Here is a 23392-nt window from a genome sequence, read left to right on the forward strand (position 1 = left end):
TTGACTGGGCTTATATGATCTTGAACAGAAGACTTGGCATCTGACTGGGATTGTTGGTTTCTTTCTGGGTGTACTTATATGTATTTGCAGATGGGGAAACTACAAGCAAGAAAATAACTTGGTGGAAAACATAGGGTCTGGATTGTTTAAATTATATTTTAAGCCTGATTGCACCCTGGCCCTTGGAACTCCAGGCATGATCCCTTCTAGTAACTAAAATGATTTGAATGTTATGGGGCAAAGTTATATTTAGTTTGTATTTGGAGAAAGAATAACAACCAGGCATGGGGGGAGGCAGCTGCATTCTCGTCACTTCTTCCCAAGTCACATCCATGGATGTCAAACCCCACCCTTCCCCCTTGGCCAAAATATTAAGGAATTATTCTCTCAAACTATTGGGTTGAGGACAAGGGGGACTGAAGAAAACCTGCCTCCGCTGGTTTTGTGTCAAGGTAGGGCTTAACTAATTGTAATAGCTCCTTCACTGTGAAGTCAGCTGCGCCCTCTCCAGCATGGTGTGGCTTGAAAATGTGTTTCTCAGCAGTGCCCTGGGGCTGTAGAGAGTTGCCTTTGCCTAATGGAAAATTGCAAGAGTGGAAACAAGAAACGGTGGTTGTTTTCTCTCCCCACCTTCCCTCCTCCTTTCCTGACTATAAAAATGTGTGAAAATCTGTATCAGCAATTTTGATGGTATGTCTACCTGGGGGCTCGCTTTTGGCCCCTTCTCCTATATCCCAGGGCAAAATGCTGCAGGAAGTAATCTCTCTTCAGGAACATCAGAGGTTGCAGATTCTCAGCACTTAACAAAGGCTGATTTTTTCAAGAATTGCTGCCTAATGGCAAAGAAATCAGGGGGATTATGGTGTAGGGACACCTCCCCCAGGATTTACACCCAGGGACAAAGAGCACTGCTCTCTCCTGCTCTGTCTTGAAAGGATCCAGTCTGGAGCTTTGGCCCATGGGTGCAGGCACATGGCAAATCACGGGATCCCCTCCATAGCCAGATAGATGGTATATATTGCCATTAAAAATTTTCTGTTGGTAGGTGTATGAATTCACAATTTTAACAATCTGGTTTAACAAAATGATTTCAGGTTTCAAAACAATCCCTTCTGGAGTCGCTATCCATCTCTTGTGGTGTTGCCCTAATGCATAACCCACAAACAAGGCAAGAACAGCACTACAGCAAGCAGCCGTAGGGTATTGCTCTCAAAATACATTAGATCATTTCTACTCACATACAACACAAAGCTGGAGTCTAGGACGGCTGAGATCGTGACACTGGCTGCTTGAGGAGTAATTGCACGTGCTTTCTAATGCTGTAGTAGAACACTGGACAGAAGCCGGCAGCGGCAAGGGATGGGATGTCGGCAGCAGCCAGGGTTCAGCCTGTTTTTACCTCGCTGGCAGCTGTAGGTGAAGCAGCAGGTGCTTTCCTGGGATTTTGCTTCTCTAAGCAGCTGTGGAAATGTATCCAGCCTGCAGAGCCGCGGGCTGTGCCCTGGGCTCTGCTCCCGCGCTCAGCTGTGAGCGCACGCGTGCCCCAGCCCCGCGGGAAGCAGCCGCCAAGGGACGCCCCCAAATCGATGCCTTGGGAGAGCCGGTGGCTATTGGGCACTCTGCTCTCATGGCCACCCCCCCGGCATATTATGGGCCAGTTCTGCAAGGTGGGGAGCTCCCTTCTGTAGCAGTGAAGCACATGAGAAATTGGGGTGCTCAGCATGTTTTTACTACATCTTTTTGCTCTGTTCATATAGCAGAAGATGGAACTGCCATAGAGAAGCCCTGAAAATTAAACTCCAGGGGAACCTGAGTGGTTCTGGGCAGCTTAATGTATGGATTCAGAGGGGGAATACGTTTTTATCTGGATAGTGTGGGATTTCCCTGCTAAGTCGTGCGAGGCAGCTCTGTGTCAGCAGTACCTGCTGCCCAGGGGATGTTGGAGAAGGGCCTTTTTGCAAAACACTCTTCCCCCTCTCCACCGCCTCCCCTCCAAATACTGACAGAGCGGAGTGGCGAGATGTGCCAAAGTGTATCTTGACTTGAAAAGCATTCATCTGTCACTGTTGTAGTCCCAAGGCAGGGCTGTACAGATATGTAGTGAAATAAGACCCAGTGGATGCCTGTACATTAGAAAGAGAGACAGAGATCCGTGATGATATCAACATTTTATTCTTGCTGTAGCTGTCTACAGGAGGTCCAGCTATCGTTGGCTTGCCAGAGCCTCTGAAGCCTCTGGCGTATGCAAAGGCTCTCTCTCCAGAGAGAGGGTACGGCTTGTGCGGAAAGTTATTAACGCAAAGATAATAGGTAATAAAATGGGAATATTTACAGCACCAAATGAACAGAAGCTAGGTTTTAGCATCTTTGTCCTGGGCCTGTACCTTATTGAGAAGTGCATGCAGCTGTGTCTGGCAAAATTCACAGCAGGAAAAAGAGTGGGGGGGATTTTTATTCCTCATCATGAGAAAGTCGCTGGAGGGGCTAATGAAGGGCTGCAGAGGACCGCGCTAGTGTTTTTCTTTTCAGGCAGAAAGGCTATAAGAAACACACCCTTTTCTAAATGTCATAAAGGTCTGCGAATAGATCCTGTGACAGAGAGCGATCCAACAATTCCTCAGAACGAAAGGTCAATCAAAGGAAAATGGCATTTAGGAGGACCAAGCTTACCGCTGACCCAAACATGTGACAGATCCAGAGGCAACTCTGGTGCCATCAGGAGAGCCGCTTGTGCAGCGTTCCCCAGTGAGGCACATGACGTGATTGGGAAACTATCTGATTCCTCCAGGTCTCAAAATTCATCAGGAGTCAACCTGAATGTCGGAAGGAAAGGGATTTTGAAGGAGCTACAGCAGGTTTCCAAGTTGGGAGGAGGGTGCTCTCTCTCCACTGTCCCTGCTTGCCCTGTACCAAACATTTTTCCCCAGCACTAATTATAGATCTGTTTTTGCCATTTGAATATGCATGGAGTAGTATCCTGGCTCACAAGTAGATTGCAATGAAGCTACTCTTAAAGTTTGACTTGGTTTGGTAGGGCTCTAGGTCAGAAAGGACCTCTCCAAAGGCCAACCCAGAATTTCAACAAGGCTGTGGACTTGTCTGGAGATTTCTGCTCCTTTACGCTGAGTGAGACACTGCACCATGTAGGGAAACGTAGCAGAATTTGGGGCTGGATCCCCACCCGGTGTTGGTGAATTCTGCTTTATCAAAGCCAGCACGTACAACCCTTCCTGATGGGTGGATTTCCACTTGAAAAGATTCAGCAACGTGACTTGTGTCAGATCAGCATTCAAAGGATTTTGGGATTATGTCTCCAACCACAGAGCTAGCTGGAGGTCTCCCAAGGTGAAGAACATTAACAGTGTGGTTTGCAGTGCTTAGAAAGACCTGGATAGGCAGGATTTCTCATGGTGTTTGCCAGTTCCCTTGGAGTATGGGAGGACACCATCACCTCTGAGACGGTGTCCCACAGGTGTCTGCAGAAGGTGTGCAGGGTTGGGTGTTATCTTTGCCAGGGACTGACTTTTTCAGAATAAGTGCTCTCAAGATCCCCACTTTGGGTCTTCAGCACTTCATTAGAATCTGAGTGTGTCTAAGACCCATTGGTTTAACCAGGCTAATTAGTTAATGAGTTAAACTAATTAGTTTAATTAGTTAAACTAATTAATGAGTTTCAAGCTAGTTCATGACTCCTTTCTCAGCTTAAGCAGCGCTTCTGTTCACCAGCAAAGCTGTGTAGCAGCTCTGTAGTCATTCATGAGCTGGACTGTATGCACTGCCTTAGTCATGCTGGGGAAAATTCAGGCAGACGTTGGAATAATAGGAATTAGTCATGAGGAAGTGCAAATATGAGCTCTGTAGCTTAGCCCATGTGGGTCCAATCCTGCAAAACACTTGGAACAGGAATAAAGTATGAGGGAGTAGTTCCAAATCCCACAAACATCTTGTGGGTTTTGGGTGCAACTCAGCATCAGCAATCCTTAGCAAAACATTTTGTCCTTATGCAAGAGCAGGGCGCTTATTATCACACGCATTAATAGGCTATTCTGGGAAGAGCATTGCTATTGCAGTTTGTGTGGGGAACTTGTGCAATTAATGAAAAGGCAGAAAAGGCAGATGCAGGAAAATGACTCTCTGCTTCAACTTTTCAGAGCCTTGGGAAGAAATTCAGTTTGAATTCCGTTATAGGGCCATTCCCACTGTTGGAGTCTTTATCACTTCTTTTTTCTGAGTGTTGGCTTGTTCAAGTGCATCCTGTTATCATGCGGCAAACTGTGTGTTCCCTCTGTGGCATTCCAGGGACACTCTTATTTGCATGACATTATCACTTTTTATAAAGAACAAATATTTGTCAGTCGGGTCAAACCAGACGGGTTGCTAAGGCAATTTATAAAAATACCCTCTTTTGGACTATAAGCAATGTTACCATGTCAGGCTATGCTGTATCTTCCCAATGAATGCTTTATGTCCAACAACTCCAGGCTTATGCATTTCAGATAAAGCCCATCTGGTGACTATTAAAGGGAATTACTGTACATACAACATGAAAGGATTATAACATTGGGGGGGGGGGGGGCAGTGTTTTGTTTTAAGTACCAGTGCTGTTACTAATTTTGCCTTCAGGATAGGTGTTAAGTTTAAAACAACTACAGTTGATTTACCAAATACAACTCAACAGTTTGTGTATTGGACTCCTCCTTGCTATAGGAAAATGGGAGTGCTTTGGAAAAGCAAAAGGAACTCAGAACCAGGCTTCCCTGGTGGGTTAGCATGAGCTGCTGCTGATGGCAAGGCTACAGCTTCAGGTCTTGGACAAACCAGTATTTCTGTTGTTGCATGCTTCTGTAATCACCTGCATTTTTAGCCTTGGTTGTAAGTGATTTTTGGTAAGCACCTTTCACTATATCTCTGTAGAGCAGTCAGGGTAATGGCCTGATTGATGACTCATCTTTAAATAGTGCTGTATCATCGACAAAAGTAATAACAGCTCTTCCTCTCGCTGTTCTTTCTTAGGCCCCCCAAGGATTGCTGATAAAGTGATTCACCGTCAGTCCGTGAGGCTAGGGAGGACCATCAAGCTCCTGTGCCCAGTGGAGGGCGACCCCCCGCCTCTCACCATGTGGATGAAGGATGGACGCACTATCCACAGCGGCTGGACAAGGTTCCGAATCCTTCAGCAAGGGCTGAAAATCAAGGAGGTGGAGAGCGAAGATGCGGGAACCTACATTTGCAAAGCCACCAATGGCTTTGGTAGCACCAATGTGAATTACACCCTCATCGTGATTGGTGAGTAGAGCTGGAGAAAAGCCAGGCCTCACCTGCTTTAGGGGGAGAGAGCGAGCTGATTTCTGTGTAGCTGTCAGTGATTGCAGATTTGCTTTGCTAATCATTTACTGACCTCCACTCTTAACCGGCCCTTTCCAGTGTTTGAGGATTGCCAGAGCTGGCTATGTTGCTGCACATCTTCTGCTGCAGCCGGCTGCAGGCAGATAAGATTACGCAGTGCCAAAGGTTACAAATAAACAGAAATGATGCAATAGTCACTAGGGTCCAGATCACAATGAATTCCACACAGGAAAGGCTGTGCGATAAGAAGAGGTCACACTGATCTTTATGTTTGCTGTTGGAACAGGATCGCTCTCAAAACAAATGTTAAGGCACCCATGTAAAAACACACAGCTGGGAGATCCATGTACTGAGCTTTTGCAAAGCATGGTATCTTCAGGAATAAGAATATTTAGGTTGAAACAAAGCTCAGAGCTGCCATATGACCGAGGGATGCTCAGTTCCTGAGAAATCCTCTTGGTGGAGGCAGGATTAAAAAAGCTTCAGATGCCGTCTTGGCGACCATGGGTTCACTGACTGTGCTTTTGACGTGCTTCAAAGGGCTTGCTTGGCCTGGCGATGGGAATTTGGGGTCACCTGCTGGGCTGAGCATTCCTGAAGGCCCCCAAAGACACTTCTCTGGGTAATCAAAGATTCCTGTGCTGCGACTGCCACAGAAGTGTGCTCATTGGTCCTTGTATGTGAGGAAGGAAAGAGCTGGATGAAAATTAGCGTGCTGGAGGATGCTGAGGGAGCAAAGGAGAGGGTTACAAAGCAGGGGGTGAGATCAGATATCTTGCTCACCATGTTGCCTGATCAGCACCCCAAGTATCTGGTCTACAGGGTTCTGTTTCTCTTGGACAGTGGAAGTGAGGACAGAGTTTAGGGCAGTTTCCAGCTGCCTACTGGTTGGCACTTGGCCTGTTTTTGTTCTATTTCTTCTTCCCCTTCACAGCAGGAGGGCTGCTGTAGACTCAGAGCATGTAGCAAACACTTGGTGCTGCTTGATGGAGGATTATCACCCGATAACAGGGTGATTCTTGGAGAATGCACTTTGCTGCAGAGTCAGTATGGGAGAGAGACCAGAATCTAAATGTCTTATCAGGAAAGAGATGCTTAGGTGAGGGAAACCCCTGTGATATGACTCCTGTAACATCAGTGGGATAAAGCCGCAAATGCCATCTTGTAGTTTACATAGTTTGCGGATTTGGTTTTTCTTGTTCAGCTCTTTCCTATCGACGTTCATCCATCTTTCTTGGCTACACCGAGCAAAAAGGGTGAAGTGGAAATCGTCTATAAAGAGTCATGTCTATACAGACTCCTTTTGGATGTGCTTTCCAGACTGTTTGGTGTGGAGAAAGGAATGCTATAGGACTCTGCTTCAGTCCTGCTTGTGCTTTTGCAGTATGTGGAGGCTGCCAAAGTCTTTGATCTTCTCTGTCACCCAGTATCTTCCATAAAGCTCAGTGCCCAAGCCAGCTCCTTATTCCAAAGCAAAGAGGCATTGAGGCATCTGTGAGTCAAAGGCGGCTCTGACTATTCTTGATAGCACAACAGAAGCAAATCAAAGGGGAAAGCCAGGAGGCATAGGGTAAAAGTTGGACTAGAATTCAGGAAAGATTGAGGCAAAACCTCCAATTCAGTTGCTCAGGGAAATTGGATTATCAAATTTAATTGTGTTAAGAACAATAGTGTTCATTATATTTGGCACTGAAAAGCCCTGGGCACAAACACTAGTTATTTAGATCCTCATCGGGCAGCTATGGAAGGAAATAGCAAGCTCCCACTGGCCTCTGTGGGTGTGAGATTGAGCCCTACGCAAACAAATATTGATCGCCAAGTGCCAAGAAAAGGGTAACTTTAAACTAAATGTGTGACAGACATACGGGCTGAGTTATCGTTCATCTCCATGCATCCTTGTTGTAATGCTGGCTAAAACCAGTATTTCTTAGACTCTTTGCACCTTCCTTCCTTGTCTCACAGTGTACCCTTGTGCATTGTTGTTGCTCAGACTATTTTTGATAGATTACTTATGTCCTCGTCTCCAGTGGTACGGATGTGTTCATGTAACGTTTCAAACCAATTGCTTTTCACTAGAACAATTTCCCCTGAAAACAAATTTTCCCCTGGTGTCTTTCTTGCCAAACACAAGGTATCACTGACTTATTCTTTCAAAGCACCCAAACATCTAATGCATTGGCCAGATGCTTGTGTTCGTCTTGGTGAAAAAGCTTTTGGTTGAGAGCAAATCAATCCTTTGTTGATTTTTGAGAAGGAGGCAGTGTTTTTTAAAACCAACTGCATGTCAGTTTTGAGGATGAAGATCAAATTGATGGAGCTGTTTTGTTTGTGTTCCGGAAAGCACAAACTTCATTAGGCAGAGTGGCTTTTTGAACCATATGGCTTCTCTGTTCTCCCAGTCCTTCAAAGGAGAAAAAGCCCCCTTATTCTAGCTTTACTACTGACACCACACATGTAAAACCATGCAAGTGTCAGACATGGGCAAGGTGGTTAAGATATTAAATCTAGAATAGCATTAAATGATTCATTAAATGTTGAGACTTGAAAAAATAAAATTCATTTTGACATGAAAACATTCTGGGAATTTAAGCAGTAATATCTGGAATCGATACAGTAGCTTATTGAAAGGTTTTGGAGTTATGCGCTATATGTTTTTAACTGAGCTCTGCCACACCACTGGCAAGTGAGGAACTGTCAAACCTGTGTCTTTTATGTGTACACTGCAGCAGGATAAGATGCAGGTTTACCCAAGATCCTACAGAGAGCTGAGACTAAAATTCAGCAGCCTTGAACCTCTCTGCCTGCATTCAGTGCTATATAACTCCTATTAGTCTCTGTATTCCATTATAGTATAGAGAACCAGCACAGATCTGTGACACTGTACAAAGCAATAAAAAGGGCAGTGGATTCACCAACATCAGTGGGTGCCAGCAGACATTGCAGAGGTGAGCTCCCTTGTCTATGTTGCCGGTTGGTCTCTGTAGATGTAATAATTTTGGTATAGGCCTGTTCGAATGTCGCTTTGCAGCTTTCATGACAGACCTTGCTTGCAACCAGCCAGCTCAGTGCATGAGCAGAGCAAACTTAGGTCTGCCTCTACACGTCTGGTAGACATACCTACACGTTGCCTGGCTGGAGAACTTCTCAGTCTGCAAGTGCGGATGAGGCGGATTACTGTGATTTTACAGATGGTAACCAAGGCAAAGAGAGACGAGGTGATTAGTCCAGGACCACATACAATATGAGCTGTGGCTCAGAGTTAAGTCTAAACCTCCTAAAACCACCCTAAAAGACTATTGCTCCTTCATAACACTTGCTAAAGTCTTTTCTTCCTAATTTAGCATCTTCCTGCTGCTGTGTGGGAAGGGAGTCTTCTCTCATTCTAGGTTTTTGATCTTCCTTCTCAGACAAAGGTTTTGCCAACCCAGATGGTAGCAATTGATTTCTGCCCAGCTTATTTCCCTGTCTTCTCAGACTGCAGGGCCCGGATCCCAAAGATCCAAGGAATCCTGCTCCAATACACCCCTGCGTGAAATGTAAGCCAGTAAAAGCAGATAACCAATATAAGTCAAAACTACAATTTCCTCTCCTAGCCAGCCTTAATAGTTTTTGTGGCTTACCACAAGATTTGGGATGCCATTTGTGCTGCAGACAGATTTACAAATGCTGGAAGAGGAACTTCTCTTTAATCAGTATTAAATCGGCATTGCAGTTATTAAGTACAATGGTTCCTTATTGTGGAGAATTATCTGTAGCTCATCAAAACAAATGTGCTGTACCTTCCCCAAAAGTTATTTGTACAATGATGCCCATGAAAATCTTATCTTTAAGTTTTTTTTCCCAGCTGAATCAATGCAGAAAAGCTGATTTATAATCTACAGGTGTGAAAAGTAACTTTATTTTGGTTTTAGATGCTTGGTTGAAACCTGAGGTTTCTTTACTGCAGAATAAAACTTCCTCGCCAGTATGCTCTAAAAGGAAGCCTAAGGCAAAAGAGGAAGAAACAAAATGTTGAATAGCTGCTCATTATTTGAAAACTGTCCACCTTGTGTGCTGAAAAAACCCCAGCATGTGATGGTGTAACTGAAACCTGTATCAAGCTGTGGCCAACTTGGAGAAACTGTAAGGTTGCACATATGGAGCCATCGCACGCTCTAGCCGTCAGGGCCTCCCTGGGAAGTCTTAGCCCAAATGGGTGAGATTTTCCTGGCTTATAAATAACTGAAAACAAAGTCTTCTAACAAGGAAGTGTTGGACAACCTCCATTACCATCTCTTTCTGCAATAATAAACAGTATCACTTGTTCCAGAAGTCTGGTCATTCTCTGAAGGGAAAATTGTTGGTGAACAGCTGTAGGAAGGACTATTAGTAAATATTTATGCTGTAACATAATGAACTCTTTCACTAATGCACAACACAGAGGACTTTTCACTTGCAGAAATGCTGTGGGCCAAATCCTGCAAGGTGTGCCATCATTGCAACACGCGGGGCTATTGCTACAGGTGCTGCCAGTAAATGCTTCACCTTGCATCAGTTGCTCAACCAAGTGATGAAAGATCAAACTGTCTCTATTTTTGCATCTGCATGCATGTTTCTTATTACCTTCTGTAGCAAAGAAAAAGGCAGCAGCAACAAGAGTAGCGTTTGGGAATGTCTCTGCCCTGTAGAATTCTTGCTTCACTTGCAGTTTGTAAACTACCAAAGACACATCTTGTTTGGGTCCATCTCAGCACAAAAAAGATCAACATTTAAGTCCAAGGAACAGCTGCTCTGGTGTTTCTCTTTCTTGCCCTGTATCTCTGACTGCTGCAATTGTTTTTTCTCTTCTTTGGGTTTATTTGGAAGAAGATTTTGGTGAAGAATCCATCATCCATCCAGTTCATACCCCTCTCTGGTGCCTGGCCCTCTGAGTGACCAAGCCACTTGGCCCCATTTGGGCTGTGGACTAGTAAAATCTTGATGCAGAGAGCAGGAGGAAGAGGGCAGTTTGTTGTCCTAAACCTCTGATGGGCTGTTCAGAAATTGAGCTACAACTCATTTTCAAACAAATCAAATTTACTATTAAATGTCTGCTGTCTGTCTGCTGCAATTGATTGCTTTGAGAATCTTCCCTGACATCAGATGATTTATCTTTAAAGTAGCTTTTTCCTGCTGAGCCAGCTGCTATTTTATGCTTTTTTACAGCTTGTCCAAAGACAGCGCTCTGTGATAACTGGCACGTGTGAAAAATTTGCATTAAAATAACATTTTTTTTTAACCAGTCAGCATAAGTATCCTGAAAAAAAATCATGGCAATGTCTAAATGGATATTTATTCTAATATGCTTTTTTCTGCTCATAGTAGTAGAAATTACTGTGTGAAAAAAAAAGTGAAGTACAGTAAAATATGGTTTGCATTACAGTTCTCCAATGAAGTCATCAATCTGTGTCTCAGAACTCATTTATAGTGCAAAAGCTGAGAAAACATTTGTAGCCCAGAGTCAGGTGCCACCAGCCATCTTGGAAAAGCATGACAAATTCATTTATGTTTGGGTTTTGGCCCTCTTAATAAACTCTGGGGACCAGAGAGAGATGTGCTCAGCAAGAAGATGTGAATCAACACTGAGTCAGCAATGTGTGCACCAAGGGACTGCTAATGCTAAGCAAAAACTGAAATGAGTCGACACTTTAAAAAAAAGGAAAAAAAGGTGCAGTGTTTGCATTTGAGAACGAGGTGGTGTCGCTTGTGCCGCTCATGGTATGGGGTTAGCAATCTGTCTTTAGTGCATTTACTTCAACCCAAAGTGTGAAAGGCAGCCCATCCAGCCTGGGACCGTTAACACAATCACAGGGCATATAATCATGACTAATGATGATTAGTCAGTTGTTATATGGAAATGAAGAATTCCTTGTGACAATAAACAGTAACAAAGTTCTCATGTTTAATTTGTTAAGGCCCCAGTCCAGCAGCTGGATCTACGTTGGTGGCCTCCTGTGCATACGCAGTGTGATTAACACCAGATGAGGATCTGGCCATAGTCACTGATGCTTAGTAATGGTTATGTTGCTAATTAAAGCTCAGATTGTTTTTGGCCTTTGGGAGCTGAGCAGAAAAGGGGAGCCTTAGTTTACTACTCGAGGCCTAGCAATTGCAATCATCGCACAAGGACTTCTTGTCAGTGTGTGGCGTGGTGTCGCTGGGTGACAGTAACCCCTCTGTGGAGGTGCAGGCAGGGCTTTGGTTCAGAACAAGACCTGTCTCAGTGGTGTTGCCAAGTGAGGGGGTCCTGTGTGTCAGCCTGTGGGAAGAGTCTGTCAACCTGCATGAACTGACCCCATTGACCAGAGGAGTCAATGTGACGCTCGGTACATAAAATATGTTTGCACGGTTTAGTGCAAACTCATAGCTAAAAACTGTTCACTTGGAAATGAAGCTCCTTTTCCACTGGAAGTGACTCATCATTGACTAATGATGCCCTCACCCAAGTAAGGGCTCTTGCTTGTGACTGTTTATTAGCGTAGGCATAAAGACACACCCTGACCAAACTTGGTGTTGCTCAGGGACAGCACAAACGTGTTAAAAGAAATCTAAAAGCAATCAGGTATTCCTGTCCCCTGAATTTCAGTGGTGCTTCATTTCCTCCTCATTTGGGGAATCCCTCTCAGAGTCCAGCAAACTCCCTGTCCCCATATGCAGCACGCTGAGTCCTGGAAAATGTCCACTGCCCTGGGAGAGGAAAGGAGGAGAGAGAAATACTCCAAAATGAAAAGCTGACTATTACTGGCTTGCTGCAGAAAAACGATTTCACTAGTTTTAGTCATTTTGATGAGTGCTACACTAGATTGATGTCACAACAGCCCATAATAATTTGTTCTTGAAAAGCTCTTTCTCCATAAAGAGGTGATGATGTGAGTGCCAGTATTAGCTGTAACTATCCTAAAAATGACTGATCAAAAATGTAGCACCAAGTGATTTGACTGATGGCTCTCAGTGAATGGGTGTAAAAGGCTGGAAAATATCACAACCAGGCAGCAGTCTTGTTTCTTCCAAGTCCAGATCTATAATGTAACTCAGTGCTAATGCTGTATGATGTCCACAGTTTTTACAAGATCTTTGTTAGGTTTTATTAGTTTCATTTGATTTTATAACAAACTTTACAGTATGCTTATCAATACATCATGTTCTGGCTAACAAAAGCCTCACTGTTTTGGGTAGATTTCTTTTTTCCCTTCGTGAAGCTGTAACATAGAAGCCAAGTTAAGAAGGTGACAACACCTGTTCACAATTTAAAGGAAATGAAAAGATTTTTTTCCATGGATGTAAGCATGAAATTCATACATATATGTATGGATATATAATTTCCCCCCATACTCCGTCCTGTGGTAGACTGTGGCAAACCAGAGCTGCAGCCAGTGTAAAGTCGAGGCATGCAGGACATATGGATGCATTTAGCCCACAATCCTTTGCAGATGCTTTGGAGTGTGTAGCTGCTGCTACACCCATGCAAATAGCAAACTGCAACTCTGTTTGCTGCATGAATATTGTTTGGGAATGAAAGCAACACACAATGCCAGGCAGGCTGACGTTAAAACTGTTTGATCTGAGCAATTTATGGCTTCCTTCTGTTAAATGATATTAATAGAATTAGCCTCTGATCCCAACAAGTTTGTGGTGTACACGTCGGGTTTTTCTCATCAGTATGTCTGAGGCTGAAAACATCTTTTGCCTCTGACTTTATTAATCAGCATTGTCTTTGTTACAATCCTCATGCAGCTAATGGGCAGAATTTCAGCCCGTGTTGACAGAGCAATGCTGATGTGCACAGCCGCTGATTTGTCCACATCTACAGATCTATAATGCTTAGAAACAGCTGAATTTGTGAGTAAAGCCAAGGCAGCCCCTGGTCACAGCAGGTGATATGTATGTGTGTGGAAAGCAGGCATGCAGAAGGTGGTCTAGGTTACCAGTCATGGTCTGCTGTGATTGCAGAATAGTGGTTAAGATTCTTTCAATTAGTAGCGGCCCAAATAATGAGAAGCCATCACGCTAATTGCAGACCTGGTCATTAGCAGTTTTGAGATATCTACCATCTTGCCAACCATCCAAGATGACCATCTTTGCCAAGTAGCAGGATCTTTCTGTTAACTTTCCTACAACTACTACTGTCCTCCCCTTTTCCTGACGGTGTTTCCATGGCACTTGTGCTCCATCCCTCGTCTTCTTGCCAAAGGCTGGGAATGAAGGACTTAGCATGGCCTTATTGGACTCAGTGGACCACTGAAGCTCGGTTGAGCTTCACGGGCACAGAGTCTCCAGGAGGTCTCTGCCAGAGAGCACCGTGCCCCATTCACTAGTGCCATCGTACAGCTCTTCTGTCCTCAGTTTGCCCAGTAAATACCAGTGGTACTGTGTTTTAGCCAAATTTTTGTCCCTCTGATATCAGTTAACTCAGAAATGCGCAAAAGGTACACTTGTAAATTATGGCACAGCGTATAATATTTGTTGTAGGAAGAACAGCACCAAGTTGGGCTAGTCTATAAGGTGTAGCTTGAATGTTGATTTTGGAGACTCCTTCTTTATGTGTAAATGCACATACACACCATCGATCGCTCATGTGTTGCTTCTTGATCCATACATGTAGGTATGTTGCCTGTTACAATGTAGGGTTGTTGAGGAGGTGTATTTTTACATTCCCGTAGGGTCTGGTTCTCTGCCTTTCTTGTGATGTCTTTGGCTTCCACATTAAGAAGAAGATGAAGAAAAGGAAGAAAGAAAACCTAACAAAACTGCTGGCAATTAGTGTATAAACCTATTTTTAAATCCAATTTATTTTTGTTTGATGAGAGAAAGAACATACTTTGCGTTGTGCTTGATGAATAATATCATTGTGCTAGAACGCTTTGATTCTTCTTACTTTATAATAACGTGGGTTTCATAGTCAGAAGACCTGAGTGTTTACATTATACACTTTTGGCAATAAATTTGGAAAAGAAAAGAAAAAAAGCACTAATCCCAGGAGTTCTGAAACCTACACTCCTTAAACGTACCCTGTTAAAGACATTAAGTCCCTTGCAAACATCCATCTATCAGCAGTTGAGAGTTTGTAAAAGGCGTACTTTGTTCTGAACTCCCTGCCCTACTGATTATGCACAGTTCTTTTATTTTGTGAATAGGATGACGACCCCTTAGCCTGGTAATGATGACAGATTTATGTATTTTAACACCCAGACGCTGCTGTATTTGTTAAGGGCTGCCAGACTCCAGCAGTGCTGCAACCGTAGTTTATTTTCATTGTCAGTTTGTGCTGCTTTTTAAGGTGTTCTGCAGCCACTGGAAGCAGTGCTGCTGCTGCTCTCAGAGGTTGAGATGTCAGGATGTTAAGAGCATAAGCCACCATCCTTGGACTGTTTCCACTCATAAAATGTCAGTTTTACTCTGGTCGTGCTGACGGGGTGGAACCTGCTTCTCGCACTGAAGCCAAGGAAAAGAGGGGAGAAATAAAACCCCTCTGAGCAGTAAACGGAATCGGATAACATAGAATTTATCCCTTCACTTTCTACTCCCATGATGTATTTTGCAGCTCTCAAATTAATGTTTTAAAGAGAACCTTCTTTTAATGTGCAGTAAAAGAGAAGAACATAAACATACCTTGCAAGCTTAGCTGTTAAAGCACTGTATGGGTCAACACATCTGTCCTCTACGCAATGCATCTGTCTGTGATTTCTTTCAGGTTGTTTTAAATTATTGCGAGTGGCAGAACAATAGGGAGACAAACAGTGAGAACAATGCTGTTGTTTAATAACAAGCTAAATTATTAACAGGCCTGTACAGAAAATATTTCATGTAAATTAAAGGGAAGCAAATTATTTCATTTTCCATTGCAATGATCCAGCACAACAAAGGCAGCTGATGTCTTTCTTCTTTTCTTCTTTACTTTCGTCCTGCTACAGATCTGTGTGTTCCTGTGTGTGTGTATAATTTCCTTGCAGACACACTACAAAGGTTATAGGGCAAAAAGTGCAGAATATGGATGGTTTTCTGATCTCATCATGCCAAGCAAGCCACTAAATCTGAGTTTATCCCACAATCCAAATGATGCATAGGACTTTTATTACCTCTTTCTTTTTGCACTTCCAATTCATTGTTTCCCTGAAAAAAGTTGTCAAGTCAGTTGAACTACTGAGTTGAGTCAGTTTTCTTCTTGATTGTCAATAAAAGGGCTTTGAAACATTTGGTACTGAATCCTCTATTGCAAAACTATTTTGATTTGGAAAAAGCACCACCACCAAATTCTTTGTTGAGTTTTCTTTGGTCCAATATTAGATGTTTCTCTTCTTAAAGAGAAGCCATGTGAGTTGGCATGTTGGTTTTGTGTTGGTTTTTTTTCAAGCTAGAATAAATTATGGTGACCTTTCTGCTGAAGTAAACAAGGATCTTCATCTCACCTTTGTGGAATGTGCAGCCAGCAGGAGAGAGAAGAGCTGGCAACAGTCCTCCTTGTTCACTGGCAAGGGATTTGGGAAGGGAGTTGGATCCACTTCAGGTGCGGGCTGGGATTCCCAAACCTGCCTTCTGCTCTCTCCACAGCAATCCCAGGAATGTCATGGAGAAGAGGGATGGTGCCTGCCCAATCCCCAGCACAGCCCCGTGTTTGTGCTCTGTTTGCAGCGTCTCCTGACGACTGCAAGCCCACTGCAGCTTCTCCTGGTAGCCCTTGCGTATGCTTTGGCAAGAGAAACTCCAACCCAGGAGAAAGTTGTGACAATTTGACATCAAGAGGGTTCTTTCAGCCAAGGTGTCTTGTGAGCTGCTTTGGTTTGAGTGTGATTTTGTTAATCCCTTTCCTTCAAGGAGGCTTGGAAGATGCAGCAGCCTTCACTTGTGGGAAGCGAATAATATTGAGGGTGAATTTTGAGAAGCTGGTCTGTGCCTTTGGCTTGAAATGCAAGCAAGGTGCTAGGCATGCTTCTCCCGTCCTGACAGGCGTGTTCCTGAGATGTGAGCCGTCTCCTGCTCACATTGGTGGATTGATTGGCTTCATCTGTGGGGCCTCCATCATCCCCTTTCCTCTGGGATGGTTTTCAGAGCCTCTGGGGAGGTGACCGAGAAGCTGTAATCACGACCATTGTAAAAAACATGTCTATGTGACCTTCAAAAAAAGAGGTTGTTCTCTGGGTGCTCCGTCCTTTGGTAATTATGGAGAATTTTGTGGTGGCCCCTTGAAAACTTGCCATGATAAACAGACAAAAGGGCAACAGCTTTCAAGGGTAGATTGGTGGAATTGCATCAGAAAGGAACTTGGCCACCCGACATCCTCAGTACTGTCAGGATCCCTTTGTCAGGAATGATTTGGATGTGTTTTACCCTTGTTCTAGGCAAAACCTGGGTCATGGACATACTCAACTATAAATTAAACTGTTGAACGTTAAATATTGAAGTTACTCCTTATATGTGGTTATTGCTATTTGTTTGTTTGACCTATGTTAGCTCTTCTCAGGAATTTTTGGCCCTTCTTGTGTTCAAAGCTCCACGCTTAACAGGAGGACGGGTTGCACACCAGACTGCTCACAAGCAATGTTTTTGCCACACGTCAGCATCTACAGCGAGGGAGGGAGTATTGCAGATCCTGTGACAATGGCCCTGTTCTTCCAAGGCCACGTTGACATGTCCTGAAGGACAAACTCTTTAAAAGACTCACTAGATCCTTCCCACCTGGTATTTGGAGAAAGCACTCTTCTGTGTTTGGGGCCAAACCTGTTTATCTTTGCTCCTATGCTATGGACTGCAGAAATAGTTTCAGACAGAGAGAATAAAAACCAACAAGTTGCCTGCACGTCTTTCCTGTTATTTCTGCTACAGCCTGTTTTTCCAGTATTTTATTGCTTTTCCTACTGACAGTTACCTCCCTGGAGCCCCGTACCAGCTTTTTTGACACATAGCACAGGGAGCCTGTTTGTTGTGGGGGAATGACCAGTGTGCTGAACCCTTATGGAGTTCTGAGCTGCCTCTTTATCTTTCAGATGTGGCACGATAGCTGGTGCCACCCCAGCTCTGCAGGATGCAGAGTGATAACGATTTAACTTACTGGGATGATGTTGCCTTAGTGCCTTGATTAGATATGGTCCTATGGACTTGGAAGGTATTTTCAAGCCTGCTCACTTCATCCTGCCTGTTTTGGGGGATTTCGTATTGTAATGCAGTGGGATTTCTTCTCCAGGCTCAAATGCTAAACCACTGCTAAGCTGAAATGATGCAGCCAGTTCTTTGTTGATACTTTGGTCTCTGCTCAGAGTGTAAAGTAATGGGTGGATTTTTAGCCACTGTTTTTCTTAAACCTCTCTTCAAATATGGCATGACTCAGGCCACAAGTGAAAAGCTTTTCATGTTCTTAGTGAGGGAAGAAGTGGACCCCACTTAGAGGTCTGTAATTTTAAAGGAGGATGGTAAACTGAACTTAGAGCACTTTATCTCTGGGGCCGTCAAAGATCGAAGATAAAGGGGAGTTTTTCAAAAGCTCACAGCTGAGGCGGAGTCAACCCCTTTTGAAGAATTCCCGTGAACTTCCATGGGATGAGTACTGCCAATGCTGAAAGCTTTTGAAACCCTACCTAACCATCCAGTGACACCTTTTGAAAAATGTGTGTACTAAGCACACATTCCTGGGAAAATGTAAGTAGGGTTCACATGTGTTGAATACTGAGGTGCTTTCTCAGAAGCAGGTGTTTTGAAGGAAAATTGAGAAAACAGGTTTCTAAAGCAATTTTAATGAGCTATACTGTCTGCCCCAGTCAGTAGGGACATAGTACTTAAGCTGAAGCTATTTTTTAACATAGTTTTGTCTCCTGTAAGCAAGGCCTGACCGGTAAGTTGGCTGTTGCAATAAGCAATCCCTCTAACGCCAGTCCAACACATTCAGCTGTTGTGTGAAGTCACGCTGAGCACAAAACAATTGCAAGGTTTGCTAGTGTCTAAGTCGGAGCTTGTACGATGCTTTGGGATTCAGAATATGAAAGACATTTCTGTACCACCTCTGGATATGAGCTGTAACTGCTGTAACAGTTAAATATAAATTAATAAGAACATGGAAGCTGGAGCCTGAGACAGTCCCAAGGTTGCAGTAATCAATTTTATTTTTTTTTTTTTCCACTTTAAGAAAACTCCAGTCTCAAATATCAGGAACACTGTTGCTGGATGTAGTCCATGCATGCAGTTGCTGTTGGCCGTGGTGGGAAATCGGTGGAGTTACTCAGAAGGAATGTATGTGAATGACGAGCAGGGTGCTCTGCCCACGTTGCAAGGCGGCATCCTGATACCTGCCCTCATTAGCTTTAGGACTGCTAAAATTCATTGGACTCATCTGAAGGGAATGGCTTGTCTTGCAGTTCTGCAGGGAGGAAATGAAGGAGAGAGGGAGCAAAAGGAGAAAAACATCAGGGGAAGGATTTTTTTTAAAAAAATCTTTCCTTCCTTTTGCATTGCAGACACGTTAAGTACCTAATATTTTAAGAGCATCTTCTTACTTAGAAAAGCTGGCAAAGATGGGATTCACTATGAGTCTGCCAGATTGATTTACAAATCGTCCTTATGAACTCCTGCTGCTTAAACATACCAGAATGTGACAATTAAAGCCAACATCTGGAATTCATTGGTGGAGCTGATCCTAGATAAACATTAAATGAATGTCCATTTCCTTAGCATTGGATTTCCTCTGGCTACCACAGCTTAAGTAGTGTCATCCTATCAGATAGAGCTGCTGATGATAGCAGAGCAAATGTCAAAGTCATGAGCCAGATCTATTTGTTCCATCTTTTAGCACTGGAACTAGGACTAAAGCTAGGCTGAAGAGACACCCACTGGTTTTTTCCACTAGACTGTGGGGATGGGTCAACTCATTAACCTGGGCTAAACTGATCGTGTGGCTCACTTTCTCTCCTGTGAAGACATAATACTTCAGATGAGTTAGGTTAATCTCATTTGAGGAATTTTGTCTCAATAGAGGTTCTCTCTCCTCTCCTCTCTCTGGTTCCCCCAAACCTGTCAAGGTTACTGCAGTCTCCCTCCATTCTCCAAGTCAAAGGAGGAATTCTGTTTGTTCATTTGTTAGAGAAAAATGGCCAATGAATTTGGAACTAAGTCCCGAATCACATAAGTGGAAGCCAGTCACAACAAATACCCATCTGTCTTCCTTTGCAACAGATCTCTTCCCTGAGGCTTGGCTGAAGTGGATAGTGATCAGTGCTGTCCATGTCCATGGTGGGTGAGATGGAAAGCCCTGGGGAACGTTTTTTTTCAGGGCCAAGAAGAGCTTGCTTACCCTGTCAATAATCAGATTTCTTTGTGCAATCCAACCTGTCATCACGGGGGAAGTAAAAAGCACCTTTTGGCTTTCACTTGTGCTCATATTACCCTATAGTCTCTGACCAACTTGGTCATTGGAAAAACAAAAAATATGATGGTCCCTGGGTGGTTTTATTTGCACAGCCATTGTGTCCCCCCTCTGAAGCTGCTCAGTCCTGGATCGCTGAAATGAAGATGAGGAGATGTGTTTCTATGTGGGCAGGCACCCTGGACACAAACAACCTGCGGGGAGAAAGGTGCCTTTCATGGAAAACCATAACTGGTTTTAGAAGTGGAGCCTACCACTAAGGCACATGAAAACACATTTGCTCAGGACATCATTCTTACCGCTGAACTCAAGGAAACTGGATGAGGTTTGGGGTCTTTAGGAACTTTCTGAGAATCCAGGACATATATTGAAGTTTCTGATTTCACCTGTCTGAGGCATGAGGGTTTGCCCACTAGCAAACAGTCATGGCTTTTGCAGAAAGATCTTTGAGGCAGTCACTTTCTGATCTGTACCATGCAAGAGCTATATTGAAAGAAGTAAACTTATTGCTGGTGCAAGGGTCCTCCTTCCAATCTTGAGGTGATCTCCAAAATCTCTATTAGTGCCTCTCTGGGTCTCCAGGTCACCTCTGCTGGGTTCCCCTTCTGCAGCTCCCAGCTTCTGCTGGAAGCACGGTCTGTCTGTCCTTTGGGACCCCAGTGTTCAGCTTCCTCCCACTTTCACCAGTCTGACAATCAAAAAGTCCTCCTTCCACCTCTTGCCTGGTCATTCAGCTTCATAAAAGCGTTGGCTCAGCATCTTGGTTTCTTTGGGGAAAACTGCACAAATCTTTCCCTTTCCTTCCCTCCCCTACTTTCACACCCTGCCTCCCCCCACTTTGTGGAGAAGCTGAATCCATATGGATCTTCTCAGCTCAGGACGTAGCTCCTGGGGGGCACCCAGGTGGCTTTGGATTTCTGATCTCTCATCCCCAGTTCAGCAAGCAGCAACACAGCCACAAGGGCTATGCTTGACATACCTCAGAGTACTCAGTGACGCGGTAAAATCTCAAGGGCCAGTGCGTTTCAGAAATGGAGCACAGATAGGTTCCCCAAATCATCCTACCAAATCAGCAGGACTTTTTGCACAGAGCAGGCGCCTTCTCTTCTTTGAACGCCCCCAGCCCGGCTTAGCTGGAGGGAGCCGGCGACCCCACGCGCAGCGCAGAGCAGGCTCAGAACAGCGATGCAGAGGAGCTGCAAGTGAGACCCATATGGCCCTTGCGCTTTGCATTCTGATAGTATAGAGTTGCCTGCTCGGGTTAGGCTTGAAGAGGCAGAAGTATTTTTCTTGCTGGTTGGACCTTTTTTCCTCGTGGCTCTACGAGCGTTAATCTGCAAGTTGAAACTGTAACATGAAAGAGCTCCACAAAGAGGAAAGATTCAGGTAAGTTTACAGTTATGTTATTTTGCTTTGCTGGTGCCTTCTATCTCGTGGGTTTTCCAAAGCAGCCGATAAATATTTTTCTCTCTATTACGGTGCCGACAGTAGCCTGAAGTCCCAATTTCCTCCTGCAGAAGATAGACCTTCGAGGTCTATAAAATTTATACAGTATACTTTCTGATTTTTATTAGCCTAATAAAAGAGATCATATTTTGTGTGCTTCTGTATCTCTGGAAGTTATGACTGGGGAATTATTCTGCGGGGCAACAGGCTGAGTGCTGTGGTTGAAAATACTGATTTATCTGAGCTGTGAAAGCGCTAGACCAAGCAGATAATGAAAGTCCTTGAAATGCTTCAGACATGCACAGCCATTTTAGAATATCCCACAAGGGGGCTATGGGTTACGTTGTCATTTAGCTTTTAGTTGTTGCTAATTAGTTCCACCTAAATACTGATTTCCCCAGCCCATTCCTCGTCTCTCAATTGTAACACCCCAAAGAGTGAATTTTCTTTGCTCTCCCTGTGTTGAAAACAGTATTATGGCAACTGGTCTGTTTGTGGATGTGGAGTGAATCTAAATAGCTTTAATAATATAATGATTTTTAATAAGCATGTGCTTCCAGGCCCAACTATGAGTAGGAAGAGTAGGGCACAGCAGAAAGCAAGTCCCAGACTTCAGTCTAAACAGATGAAGTTGATCAAGGACTGGTGGAGTAACAGAGGTACAAAGAGGTAAAGGGAGTTTCTAAACCTTATGCAGAACATTGGTGGCATAAGTCGGCTCTTTATGCCTCCTATTAGTTTCTTCTTGTTTTTCTTATCAGGGCAGCTAAAAAAAGAAACAAAGTATTGGCCAGTAAAGCATGTGTTGTTTAATAGCCTTTGTTTCTATTCAAGTATAAATTTGTACCAAGACAGGGTAAATAGTTCTACGTGGGACAGAGCAGGGCTGGAATGGAGCTACCGTTTAGGTACACGTAACTTCTCCCTGCGAGATCAGCCATGACTTTTACCCTGATAATAGGGAAAATGGTTTTATTCCAATGAAGGAGAAAAAAACAAGGTACAAATGCATACTGAAGAAGGAATAAGAGTTTTTTCCATTGCTTGGCTTAGGCTGGAATATTTTTAGGTATATACATTTTGCCAAAACCATTTGTTTGCTAGTAAGAAAGCCTCTAGAATGACCTTATGTCAATACACCGACAGATGTGCAGTGGAAAGGTTCAGTATGGTGTCACTTGGGTAGGATGTTAGGAGGAACAGTCCCTGCTGGGGACTCCTGCTCTTTCCTCTGGGAAAATGATGGCTACTGCACAGCCTTAGACACAACCTAGAATTTGCCTCCGTCGTTTTGTAACTCTCGCAGCTGAAGGGCAGCTGAGCATAGAGGTGAGGAGGTTTGGGGCTACGTTACCCCTGCGCAGTCCCAGAGGTGCTGTCAGAGGGAGATGCCACATCCTCCTGGCCTCCTCCTTCCATGCAAAAACCCACCGAACAGCTGGGCCTTTGCCACAAACATAGGTGAGTCCCCCGTACCACCACGTGGAAGCAACGACCGAGCTCTTTGGCCTTTTGTTCACTAAAGGGCAGTGGAAGGTAAATCTGAGGTGACTCTGTTGCCTTCTGCATCATTTTTCTGACCTAAAAATAACACTGCGGCCCCTGTGGTTACCATTAGGGTTATTTAGTGCTTCGGCCTTTTTTTTCCCCCCTTCCCTTTCCAGAACACTAGCACTGCTGAGCAGAAGAACTGCCCCATTGTGCGAGCCCAAAGGAAACACTGCACAGAAAATGCGAGGAATTTTTAGGCCATGATATGTTTGGACTAGGAAGCAGGGGACTCGGAGGAATGCAGAGCATGGTTCCAAAAATATTCCTTGCAATAGCGCTCTTGGTCAGTAACAGTTATTTTTGTTGGCCTGCCAGCCCCCTCAAGCAGAGATGATGTCATTCCCCGGCATGGTGGAGGTGGAAATACAGAGAGTGCCCTGTGGTTTTGCAAGGCTGAGAGCAGACAGCTGAAACAAATGCCTTCTCCTGTCTCAAATGCTCTTTCTGTTGTAAAAAAAAATTAAAAAATAACATATTGTGGGAGATGGTGAGGATGGGTTTAAAATGATTAACAGCGCCGTAGAAACATTTTCTGTAGTCATAATCTCTTCCTCCCATGTGAGCTCCCTTCCTGTTAGCTCTTCTGCTTTTCTCCTTATAGCAATGTGCATGCTCAGGGGGTTCTTTTTGGGTTGTGTTTGTAATGTTATACTTATTAAAACTGATCAAATCATAGCTTGTAGC

General features: G+C 44.0%; 1 protein-coding gene across 3 annotated transcripts in view; it reads left to right on the top strand.

Moving 5' to 3' along the window:
- FGFRL1 (fibroblast growth factor receptor like 1) overlaps nt 1–23392 on the top strand; it is a 184865-nt gene that overhangs the window by 84333 nt on the left and 77140 nt on the right. For all 3 annotated transcript variants that reach the window (XM_030022304.2, XM_030022311.2, XM_030022296.2), the window contains one exon: nt 5014–5286. In XM_030022304.2, the coding sequence (XP_029878164.1) occupies nt 5014–5286 (273 nt within the window). The remainder of the gene's footprint in view (nt 1–5013; nt 5287–23392) is intronic.

This window comes from Aquila chrysaetos, chromosome 1 (assembly GCF_900496995.4).
Source record: "Aquila chrysaetos chrysaetos chromosome 1, bAquChr1.4, whole genome shotgun sequence".
Taxonomy (NCBI): domain Eukaryota; kingdom Metazoa; phylum Chordata; class Aves; order Accipitriformes; family Accipitridae; genus Aquila; species Aquila chrysaetos.